This window comes from Anolis carolinensis, chromosome 4 (assembly GCF_035594765.1).
Source record: "Anolis carolinensis isolate JA03-04 chromosome 4, rAnoCar3.1.pri, whole genome shotgun sequence".
Lineage (NCBI taxonomy): Eukaryota > Metazoa > Chordata > Lepidosauria > Squamata > Dactyloidae > Anolis > Anolis carolinensis.
In genome coordinates this window covers 240,352,480-240,365,084 of record NC_085844.1, presented here as the reverse complement: position 1 = coordinate 240,365,084, position 12,605 = coordinate 240,352,480, and the positions used below count along the sequence as shown (strand labels likewise).

The window sequence follows — 12,605 nt, the reverse complement described above, 5'->3', positions numbered from 1 at the left end:
TTTCTTCAACCGCGTCGTTAGCGTAACGTCGCTCAGTTCTCCTCAGCTGAGCCGTTAGCGTAAAGTCATCGCTCTATTAGAATCAGTCAACTCTCAGCTGCGCCATTAGCGCAATGTCGCTCAACTCTCATCAATCGCGCCATTAGCGTAACGTCGCTGTGGTCTCTTCAGCTGCGCCGTTAGCGTAACGCCACTCATTGCTCTATTAACAACGTCGCTCAACTCTCCTCAGACGCGTCATTAGCGTAACTCAACTCTCTTCAACCGCAACGTCGCTCAACTCTCCTCAGCCTTGCCATTAGCGTTACGTCACTCAAGTCTCCTTAGCCTTCTTGCCGTGATTCCCAACCTAACAGGTGTTTTGGACTCCAACTCCCAGAAGCCTCAGCTACCGATCAAGCCCTGTGGGAATCGAAGGGAAAAGGGGGCGGGGCCAGATTGCTCTCCGGCCGGCCAATCCCTTTAGTCGCTATGTTAGCAAGGAACGGGATTGGTCCGCGTGTGTGCGTGTGCGTGTATTGGGAAGGTTTACGTCCTCGACGCATGCGCCGCGCTGTTTGTGGAAGTCAGCCTGTGGGGAGAGCTGCGGCGCCCGCGCCTGCGCACTGAGGGAAGGTGACGGTGCTGTTTCGAGGGCTGGCTGTTTCTCCTCAGTCAGGCTTGCCGCCATGAGCTACGACCGGGCCATCACCGTGTTCTCCCCGGATGGGCACCTCTTCCAAGTCGAGTACGCGCAGGAGGCCGTGAAGAAAGGCTCCACCGCGGTAAAGAGCGGGTCCTGAGGGGAAGGAAGGAAAGAAGAAGGGAGGGAGGGAAAGAGGGGAAGGCCTCAACTGCAGCCATGTTGGAAAAGGCGTGGATTTTCTCCCTGTACGCTTTTCCCACTGTTTACCTTCCACCATAATGGAGAGAAAAGCGTGGAATGGCCTCTCTTTGGAGCAAGCATGGGCCAACTTGGGCCCTCCCTCCAGGTGTTTTGGACTGCAGCTCTCATAATTCCTAACAGCTAGGAATGGTTGGAGTTGCAGTCCAAACACCTGGAGAGCCCGCGTTGGCCCATGCCTGGGATATAGTAAAAGCGATATCTCAGAAATAGACAACTATAAAGAAATGGAATCACACTCTCTCAGCCTCAGAGGAAGGCAAAGGCAGCCTCTCCTTAAGCAACTATTGTCAGCGAGACCCCATGAAAGGCTTGCCGCGGAGTCACTGTAAGTCAGTAATGATTGAAAGGCACACAGCAACAATGTTGTTATTATTAATAATAATATTATAATAATAGAACTTTATTTTTATCCCATCCTATCTCCCCGAGGGGGCTTAGGGTGGTTTACAACAGAAAATTGGCAAACCTTCAATGCCGGCATAACATCACAAACAGATTGAATTATAAACAATAACATTAACAACATCAGGTGTACATATAGAACAACTAAAAAAATTTGAAATGTAAATATATAAATCAAACATTTAGGGCAGTGGTTCTCAACCTGTGGGTGTTTGGCCTACAACTCCCAGAAATCCCAGCCAGTTTACCAGCTGTTAGGATTTCTGGGAGTTGAAGGCCAAAACATCTGGGCACCACAGGTTGGGAACCGCTGATTTAGGGCATGTTTACTAATAGATCTAAACAGTTAAACAGTAACAGTTAAATCATTAAAGGTAAAAAGGCAGTTTGTGACAAGCCAACTGGGCTGACAAAGTGTCGGAGCCAGAGTGTTACTACTACTACTATATTGATATGTTGCCTTCTCCCATTTCAGGATTCAAAATAGTTTGCAATAGTTAAAGGACACATTGTTCAAAATGCAAAAGTTTAAAAGTGATTAAACAATCAAAAACATTAAAACTAAATATATGCCATTAAATACACACTCCCACACCAGTACAACAATTAAAGAAATCCAGCACACTGCTTAAGTGGAATGGGCCTATATACAATCAGTAATCAAATTCCTGTAAAAGGGGGGGGGGATGTCTTCTCAAAGAAAGTAGGGGAGGGTACTAGTCTTAACACCTGTGAGAAGAGAGTTCCAAAACCTAGGGACAACCTATGAGAATGCCCATGTTCCCACCAGATGCACTGGTGAGGGTGATAGATTCATCAGTAAGAATAGGGTCCTTCAAATAATAATAGGGTTTTACAGCTCAAGACTAGTACTTTAAATTGAGCCTGGAAGTGGACTGTAATAAGAGAGTATGTAATGTGAATCTTGTTTTTCCAGCCTCATACAAAATCTGATAATGGTTCCACTGTAGGTGGGTATATTGGACTGTTTAAGAATTGCCTCTTTAAACTTTGGTGAGAATTGGAAGACCTACTTGGCATCTGAGAAGAGTGATAGGCAGTCTTTAAAATCAACCAAGTCAAGAGATTAGAATTTTGGTTTTTATTACCTACTCCTTCTGCAAGCAGGGTATCACAATATAAAGCATACAGGAGGAGAGGTTTGACTGTGATGTCTCAACCATGTGCTCATTAGTCTGTATATACAGTGGCATAAGATGGTAAAATGCTGATCTTGTAGAGTGGACTGATCCAGTTTGTTCTGTGGGTCAGTTTGCTCACCTGATAAAATGCCCCACAAATGAAAAGTGGGATGTTTGGTAAGAATGTGTCATCATTTCCTATTTGACTTGTAGCAGCCTTGTGAACTGGGGTTAAGCTTTCTCTCCAGTATGTTTATTTGAGGAAAGAAGTATTCAATGCTGAAGTCACCTATTTCTAGTTTACAACTCTACAGTTATGTACAGTAGGCCAGACCTTTGCTTGGGATGTGTCTTGTATTCTCCCTCCCCTTTAGATATTCACGATTACTACTTTCATTTTCAGATTGCAACATACACATCAGAATCTGTTTGCAGATTATGTAAACTGCTTGTGATTGTTAACATGCATACAGTTGGGGTGGTTGGGAATATTTCAAGTAGTGTATTAACTGAAAATATAACTATGAAATGGAAACTTTCTGGTGTCCATTAACGTACCTTATCTGAAACGTGGAGATCACTGGACTGTCTATTAATAAAGAATAATACAACTGTGAGAAAGCGTGATTGGGAAAGAAATGAGCCTATTATTTGATGCTACAGATTGTGGTCTTGCAACTCTACTTAAATTGGATAGAAGGGTGTAGCAGAGAGACAGGGAAGCACTTTTGTCGCCAGTTGCTATAGAAACAGTTAGGTGGGGTTGAGATTGGATGTGGGAAATTTTATTCAGTGAATCCACAAAGTTAACTCAGAAAACAAAAGATATAATGATTGTGCATTACTAAAATGTTTCTTGAATAGTTTTCTTTCCCCAAAAACATTATGAGCAAATAATCAAAAGGAATCAAATGCTTCATATTGTCTACATTTGCACTGGCTGCATATTCATATATAAATGTTATTTTCTTAATATTTTGTAAATTTTCCCCTAATTAGATAATGCTATCTTAGGTATAAATTTGCTTTCATATGTATGACTAAAATGACGAAAACTTAATTGTATAATTTTTCGTAACAACAGCAGACAGAAATTATCAGTTGTCTAACTATTAAAGGACATCAGAACTTAGTCTTGAACCAGGCAATAGTTGAATATATTGGAATAGTTGGAAAATATCTGCCATGCTTTAAAAAAAAATGGATATCTTTCTAACTCCCCTCTCCATATTTCTGTAGCATTGTAAACAATGTGATTTGCTGCTTCTTTTTTTCTAAAAAAAATAGTACAGCCTTAAGGAAAATAAATGTCAGCATTCATTATTAACATTTTATTTAATTATTTTGAGTCCTGAAGAATATGTATTCTCAAAATATTTTTTTCAGAAAAACCAAAAAGCAAAATTATCAGAACATGATAGGCTCTCTTAACTCAAAACTTTTTTTAACATTGTATTTGGAAAAACAAGGTCATAAGATACTGGGGTTTTTTTCCTCTCAAGTCATTTCCAACTTATGGCAAGCCTTGGGGCAAGATATGTTCATGGGACATAGCCTTTGTCTCCCCTTGAAGCTGGAAGAGTATAACTGGCCTAAGACCACCTAGTGAGATTCCATCTCTGAGTGAGGATTTTAACCCTGAACATTCAAACCACTATACTACCTGGCTCTCGTCATATTATTGCTTAAAGATACAGCTGCCTAGATTTTATGGTGTTTAAGGCAAACATGGAAAATAAAGTATTTCTAATTTGTGTAATATCAAAGGTTGGAGTGCGTGGAAAAGATATTGTTGTTCTTGGTGTAGAGAAGAAATCTGTGGCAAAACTTCAGGATGAAAGAACTGTCCGAAAGATCTGCGCCCTTGATGACAATGTCTGCATGGCTTTTGCAGGTACTGTTATAACTAATTCATGGGGATAAAACTATGATTGGTTCGAAAACTGCTACAGTACAAAACATTATGCAGTGATCCCTTTTATCTTAAAGCCTTTTTCAGTTTTACAAATATCTTAATTGCAAAAAAGATTGCATATTAACAAACGTATGGTACAAGTTGAGAAAGGAGAAACTAATTTCTCTCCTTGCTTCTTTGATTCAGAATGTTTTGAAGACTGCTTAGCAAAGGGACTGTTGTGTATGCTTGTACACTTTTGCTTTTGACAAAAAATAAATAGAAGTTATTTCAATATTATCATCAAGTAATCTAATTCTTCTGATTAGTTTATATTAAAATGTAAATAGTTTCCCAACTCTTTTCCTTAAACTTTGTACTAAGGTAAAGGTAAAGGTTTTCCCCTGACATTAAGTCTAGTCGTGTCTGACTCTTGGGGGTTGGTGCTCATCTCCATTTTTAAGCCAAAGAACCAGCACTGTCCATAGACACCTCCAAGATCATGTGGCCGGCATGACTGCATGGAGCGCCATTAACTTTCCGCCAGAGCGGTACCTATTGATCTACTCACATTTGCATGTTTTCGAACTTCTAGGTTGCCAGAAGCTGGGGCTAACAGCGGGCACTCACTCCGCTCCCCAGATTCGAACCTGCGAACCTTTGGTCCGCAAGTTCAGCAGCTCAGCACTTTGACACGCTGCACGACTGGGGGAGGGGCTCCATTTGAACTACTTGCATGTAATATATAAAGAATAACGATGTTTGTTTGTTGGATGAGCTGCCATTAATTAAGAGGGTAATGGGTATATTCTGGTCCATCTGTGAAGAGCCATGTCCAGAACGTTAAATGACATTTTTCCAACCTTTGCAGGGCTCACAGCAGATGCCAGGATAGTTATAAATAGAGCACGAGTGGAATGTCAAAGCCATAGACTTACAGTGGAGGATCCTGTCACTGTGGAGTATATTACACGTTATATTGCTAGCCTTAAACAGGTATGTATAAATATAATGTATTAACAAGAAACAAAGGGGGTCGATAAAAGCTTGTCAACTAGGGCATGCTGTTCCTGATCCATCAGTGAATTCCAAAAACAGAATATAAGGCAGCTGCTGGGGGTAGGGGCTAAAATGATTAGAAGATGATGTGTAGAATGTCTGGTTCAAAAATAGTAAAAAACAATATGGAATAGTATTTGTCTGTTGTTAGTACCTGGAATTATCATTGTGGTTTCTGGAGTACAATATATTTTCTCATAGTTTTATGTAGTGGCTTTGTCTTAGCTGAGTCATACCCAGAGATCTATAAAGACTTTTGTGAATCCCCTCGATGGATTGTCACCTTGCCGTGGTGAGGGGGCTTGCGTGTTCCAATGAACCTGAGGGCACAACCACTGGAGTCATGCACTTCCAGGAGTGGCCTCAGGGGAGGATCCAGACCAAGAACAATCCGAAGACTCTAAGACCTCAACGGCGGAGCAGGCGGAGGATAACATGGTACATTTTACAATGGCTGTGAAGGCGGAAGAAGGCTGCAACAGACTGAGAAGCCACTCTCGTTATGTTAATCACACCACTGCTGGGACCTCACTCTGTGAAGACTGTGTGTTGACCGGCCGTGCACCGACCTCCACACATTAAAAAAAATCACACACAGGCGTCTTCCAAGAAAAATTACTGGAAAACCATCATCCTCGAACTACGAGGGATCGCCTACTTTGTGAATACAGGTTCCAGAATTGTATGTGAAAAAATCTTAACAGAACTAGAATTCTAATTTCGTTTCAGATTTTCTATACTTTGGTGTTATAAAATTCAGTAGTCAGGAAGAATCATTGATAGAAGCAGTAACACATTGATTGTTTGATGTATTTGGTTGCTTCTGGCATTTTCATTGAATATGCATCACAGTTCTGACTTCATAAAGAGGAGGAATCAGTGCATATGTATGTGTCTGACTTCAAGGCATAGATCAAGTCAGTTCCACTGATCTTCACAGAAAATCCCAGATGAATGTATACAGGATCATAGTAGCAGTATTTCACTTAGTCAGAAATCATGACTTTATCACACATTGCTATCAGACAGAATTCCAAAATTGGTTATTGCTGTGACCAATCTGTAGCTTACTTTTAAGTGGTTTATTAGAAGATTATGACTGTTTTCTCAATTATCAACCAGTTTAGAAGAATATCCAGGATTGTCCAAGTTATATTCCAGGCGTTATTTCTCTGTGCCTCCATGCATAATACAAAACGTTACTGTTCCTTCCCAGCGGTACACCCAGAGTAATGGACGCAGGCCTTTTGGTATTTCTGCCCTTATTGTGGGATTTGACTTTGACGGAACTCCAAGGCTGTACCAGACTGACCCTTCTGGTACATACCATGCCTGGAAGGTGAGTCGAACTTGATTATTTTGCTTAGATGAAAAGGGTTGAAGCATTCTCTTTATATAACTAGATCCTATCTACATGTTTAACCTCCTTTCCTTCAACCTACTAGAAAGTATGCCCATGGTCTTTTCTAGTGAGTCATGCCTTTTGATATGTCCAAAGTATTATGGTTTCTACCCATCTTGCCTTGCTTTTTCATCTCCCCACTGTTCTTTGCTTCCCATTCTGAAAAAGAAAATAGTGCTTCATGAGTGTTTAAAGATAAGTATTCTCCTGATAATCACATTCTTGCACACATGAATAGATGGAGATACATATTTGTATATCTTGTATTGGCACTATTTCAGTTTTCAGTGTTGTCACCTCTGTTGTAAACCTTTGTGTAGACAGAATAGCTACTTTGAGTCTCCTTCAGAAGAGAGAAAGCAGGGTATAAATAAATACAATAATTTTCATAAATGAAAAATGCACTGTCTTGCTTAAACGCATAACTTGCAAACATTTCTAAATGAACTTTTTAATTTTAGGCGAATGCGATTGGCAGAGGAGCAAAATCAGTGCGTGAATTTTTGGAAAAAAACTATACTGATGAAGCAATTGAAACAGATGATTTGACAATTAAGCTTGTTATCAAAGCTCTGCTTGAAGTAAGTGAATGTTCTTACTGTTTTAATTTTAAATTTCACTTTTCTGCCAGTTAGCCATCTGGACAGTCCTATAGAATTTCTTGTAAGATTAGATCTTTGGTTATAGAATGGTTTTCACAAATGAGAACTAAACATTTCAATTGATCTTAATATTGTTTGTAAAAAATACCTTTATTTACTTGTAGTTTTATTCTGAAATGCAATTTTGCATTTGTACTGTTAGGCTGCAATTATTTAGTAGGTTTCTTTTGCAAGTTTACTAGATTAAAGAAACCTCATGCAAACATTTTCTTAATTTTCCACATTTAAGGTTGTGCAGTCTGGTGGCAAAAATATTGAGCTTGCTGTTATGAGAAGAAACCAGCCTCTGAAGGTAATATGTCTTTAATGTTGCATTTCTGACCCCCCCCCCCCCCCCCGTTCCGCTTTCACAAATAGGACAGACATTCAAATAAGCAACTAACAGGATAAGCTATTTTCAAACCAGTTTCCTACATTCACATCACCATTTCAATCACTTCCGTGACAGCATTTCTTGATTTCTTTTCTGAAATCAGCAGGAGTAGTACCACTAGTACTTGCTGACTAGTGTTAAAAGAATTCAGAGCATTGAAAAATCAGTCTTCTGGATTTTATTCAACACTTAAGGAATCTTTATGCCTTAGTTGTGTTCTAAAACAGTTACTGGCAAGAATTCATACAACTTTTGTTCCTCTGCTGGCCGTCCAGGCTGAGTCCCATTTGAATGTAACTGCAGTTTGATAAATCCCAGCTGGGAGATAAGAGACCCAGATTCCAATGGATGCATGAATATGTTAACAGCATTTCAGTGCATGCCTGGGAGATCAGAGGAGGTCACTTGTTCTATATTTGTGTACTACCCTCCTTAATTAGAGTACACTAAACTAGTTAACATTAACAGACAAATAAAATTATTGGCAGAATACCCCTTGAAAACAAGGAGAGAAAACAGCCGATATTACATTTTTATTTCTCCTTGTGTTTCAGAATATATAATCTCCCTTGTTTGTGATTGATTGACATCTCAGTCAAACATCTTGGAACTATTTTTTGATTGTTATTGTATAAGATGACCATTAATATACTTGAGCTCTACGCTGTGAAGGCTTTTTTACAGGGCAAAATCAACACCCTAAATTAGGCTGCAACAATAACTTGTATAGGTCTCAGAATGGGTGAGATGCGATCTCATTAAATCCCGAGAGGCATCCTGCGTATTTTCAGGCAATAGTGCCTTCCAATCTGGAGTCAAGCACTTCCCCCTTCAGAGTAGTTTGCAAGGGGTTTTAAGGGTCAGTTCTACTAACATTTTCCATTTTTGTTTCAGATTCTGAGCCCTGACGAAATTGAAAAGTATGTTGCTGAAATTGAAAAGGAAAAGGAAGAAAATGAGAAGAAGAAACAGAAGAAAACAACAACATGATGCATACAATATATTGTCTAATCTGGATGTTTAAATCAGCCATGAAATCTGTATAGACATAGAGGCATTCCATTTCCCTGTGCTGTTTCAAGAAGCCCTTTTTAAGAGGCCTGTAATAAACCACCTGTTTTTTAAGCTTGTTACTTTAAGACTCTGTTCTTCAATGTATACTGCCACGTGGTCATAATAGTTTTTTTTTTCTATAGTAAGTAGAAAGTTTTGCTTCAGATCAACAACCCAAAGTTTGACATGGAAAATGCCTTTTATTACTCAGTCATGCTCTATAATTGTTAATGGCCATTGTAAATGTGTATGTTCTAATATTTTGCAGGTCATCTCTTGTTTTCATTAGTCACATCAGAGCTCTATATTTGCTGGAAAAATTGCAGCATAATACAAGGTGGTGCAAAAATGTTGCACTTGGGTATTAAAGATAAAATTTAAACTTGCTGTCTCTGGAAGTTTTGAACTGGCTTAATAACTGCATTGTGGCTTTCCAGTCTCAAAAGTAAACAAAAAAATTGAACAATGACTGGAAGATCCCCCTCCCCTTTTATCAGTTTTAAGTTGTGCTTTTTTTCTAGGTTTACAGTTTAAAACTGGAAATGTGAAAACATACCTTTACATCTCTTGTGTCACTGAAATACTACACTAAAAATCCTTTTATGATAAATTAGCTTTTCACTTGGATGTGCTTTCCCCAATACCCGATAAGTAGGCTCAATTGTTTATTTTCCTATTGGCATCTCAGTAGGTATTCATTGGGGAGGGCACAACCGATGGTCTACAGATGCCCCCTCCAAACGTTCCAATGCCTACCAGCACATCTATTTAAAAAAAAAAAGCTCAAAATGTCCCCTTGGACTCTGATTTGCAGTACCATATCTTTGTCTTGAGTTCAACTCAAAAGATCTTTTTTAGAACAGTAAAGCAATAGCAATCAATTAGGTTCACTGTGTTTTTAAAAATCTGTTGCAGACTGAGATGTGGTTAAAACTGTTCCCCATGCAGCCATTCTGAACTAGAGTGAAAACCAATGTAAAAATGGGGGTGGTGTTGTAGCCTTCAGAGATTCCATGCAGGGGCAATGTGTCCCTTGAGCCTTCTGCAACTTACACCTTCATTAATAGAAGAATAAATGAGAAATTACGCCTTCATGAACTCTAGTTTTCTTTAAATTTGTGCTCAATTAAAAAGGTCATCACACTATGAAGCTTTACTGAAGGGAGATTTTGTCATTACAATGCCCATTACCAGGGACAGCTTGGAATTAACTTAATGTTTAACTTGTTAAATTATCAATTCATTTATTTTCTCGTGATTTTGCCTAGCTTTCTAGAGTCCTTAAAAAAGGAGATTTTTAAAATACGCTTTTGTCCATTAAGTTGTTGGTATTCCTTAGAGTGGTCCCCCACTTTGTCACAAGCAAGGGGATTAATAGAAGTAAATGTGTAGTTAGGCAGATTAATCTGATTGATTTCTTTGAAGTGACAGCAGAGAGGACAATTTTCAGAAGTGTAAGTTTGGAAAACAAAGGAATAGAAAAGAAGAAAGTATTGGAAGGGAATGGTAGAGGGCACGATTTCTTTCAACCAGAGATAAAGGCCTTTTTCCAATGTTCTCCTGTAGGGAATGAATGGGTTTCTACGAAAGTGTTTGGAGTCTCTGCAGAGTGGAGGTGCATGTGATCCAACTTGGTAGTACTTGGTAGCCTTTCTGTTGAGTATGTTCCAGACTGGTTTCCATTACATATTGTGGTATAATGTGCAATTAATACTAACTTTGGCTCTTTTAGAACTTTTAGGCCAAAAAGCAGCCCATTATACCAGGAAATGTTTTCTGTAGTCAGTCACAGTTGGTCTGTGGGCACAGATCCAGATATCAAACTGCAGAGATTCCACTACACCACTCTAGGTAAGTAGGACTAACAACTATATTTAGCTGTTATATGGTCAGCTGTATCGGCAAGTCTGTATCTTGAAATGTATATTATAGGAAACAAAGAGGGAAGGGTTGAGGTCATATATGGAGAAGAAACAGCTAGGAATATTACAACCAAATTGTTTTATTTTTTTAAAAATGGTTAAGAGCCACCCTGCTCTGGTGCTTTTACACTGATTGACCAGATCTTAGGAAGCTTTAAAGAAATGGCTTCTTACATTATGATTGGATTGCATTTTATTTCAAGAAAAATAGTGAATTTTTGTTGCAATGACAGCTATGAATGGAAAAAGCCTAGAACACTGACGGTCAGTCATGGAGCTGTATACTCTGTAACATTACATCTTTTCACAAACAAGTCCTTGCATTTTTTTCTGAATGTCACATAGAATTGCCTTGTCTCTCTTATATTAGTAGGAAAAAAGCCACACGGGGCCAAGCCCCTAAACTGTACAGTGTTCCTGTTCTATGAAGTACGTGGTCCTTGTGCATATTGGGGAAAAGCTTAATTTATTTTATTTATTTAATTTATATACCGCTCTTCTCCCCCAGGGGAGAAGCTTTGTGTCACTCTATGCTCAGTGCAGAAAGGCTTTCTATACCATCTCTCTAATAACAGGAAGCATAAACTTTGCAAATTTAGGATGCAACTTACACTATAGAAATCCACTCCTTACCTTTATATTTATATTTACTTGGTCACTTTCAATTTCATTTGGTAGAAGAAAACCTTATGGCTTAGACCCAGATTAAGATGGCTGTACTTTGGATGCTTTGAAGGAGATTTGTCTGCTCCTTTCTCTGCATGGCAGCTACTACCTCCATCTGCCACGAATATACTTGTACTGAGATTCGCAGCACCCAGCTGAATGAGGTCAGCTGCAGCACATAACCTGAAAATCAAGCCCTTCCACTGAGCATTTGAATCTGCAGAGGGCAGATCCTGGCTGCAGTCCCATGTCCTCATAATCCAGCAGGACTGTGCCCCATTTCTAGAGGCTCAGAAATAATATTTAATGAAGGCCAGAATGTCAAGCTTTGCTCCCTAGTTCCTTCTCACTGCTGCTTCAGTAGACAATTCCCAAACTACAAGTCACTACTTGTCTTAATTTAGAAGACATTCTTAACAGGACAAAGATATATAGGAATTCTGCATCACCTTTGACACAGAGGAAGAAAATATGCTTTCATAAAGGTTTCATAGACTCCAGTCTACTTCACTGAATGTAGTACTTACATTTTTGCCATACACTTTATTTCAAGGATGTAATATTAGCATAAGCTACAGCCCCATCTAAGAGCACTACATCTGAAACAGAGTCCCAGCCCCAGATGTTAGCCCAATGTTGGGGTCCCAAAAACATGGCAATAAAAGGATTCTAAACTTTTGGATGTTCTAGACATTTACATGTATATGTTGTGCAGTATTTCGAGTGGAGTGCAGAAGATACTTCAGCTGTACTTCAAAAAAAGGGAAATTGGCTTGCAAATGCAAATGTGTAAATGTTTGATTTTTATACCTATTTTACATACCTATATGCCTGAGGCCACGTAAAAAGTCTTGGGTCAAAAGAGTCGTGAGAAGAAAAGGTTTAAGAAGCCCTGATCTAGAGCAATGTATTTTTACATGCTAAAATGCACCAAGATGGAAAAGTAATCATTACATCGTTTTCATGGTTCTACCTTTAGCTGGCATGAAATCCAAGCACAGACATCAACTCTCACCCAAAGTATATTTTCCCAGTACTGCAAGTCATTTCTATTCATTTCTATAGATCATTTCTATTCATTTTGAGTTCCAACAATAAGGCTTACAGAAGACAGCTAGGCAACAGAACAAAACGAGAAGAGCTA

At 39.0% G+C, this 12,605-nt stretch overlaps 1 protein-coding gene across 1 annotated transcript; it reads left to right on the top strand.

The window, feature by feature from the left end:
• Window positions 1–568: 568 nt before the first annotated feature.
• On the top strand, window positions 569–9,255 carry psma7 (proteasome 20S subunit alpha 7). Its single transcript, XM_003220667.4, has 7 exons — window positions 569–764; window positions 4,198–4,324; window positions 5,196–5,320; window positions 6,600–6,722; window positions 7,247–7,366; window positions 7,677–7,739; window positions 8,715–9,255. The coding sequence occupies exons 1-7, from the start codon at window positions 669–671 to the stop codon at window positions 8,808–8,810; spliced, it is 750 nt and encodes a 249-aa protein (XP_003220715.1). The 5' UTR covers window positions 569–668; the 3' UTR covers window positions 8,811–9,255.
• The last annotated feature ends 3,350 nt before the right edge of the window (window positions 9,256–12,605 follow it).

What these genes read in the sequence shown, in the direction of transcription:
- psma7 (XM_003220667.4), top strand. Translation starts at nt 669, where the DNA reads ATGAGCTACGACCGGGCCATCACCGTGTTCTCCCCGGATGGGCACCTC. An exon ending in TGAAGAAAGGCTCCACCGCG is followed by an intron (nt 765 to 4,197) that starts GTAAAGAGCGGG and finishes GTAATATCAAAG; the next exon opens with GTTGGAGTGCGTGGAAAAGA. An exon ending in GAAGAAACCAGCCTCTGAAG is followed by an intron (nt 7,740 to 8,714) that starts GTAATATGTCTT and finishes TTTTTGTTTCAG; the next exon opens with ATTCTGAGCCCTGACGAAAT.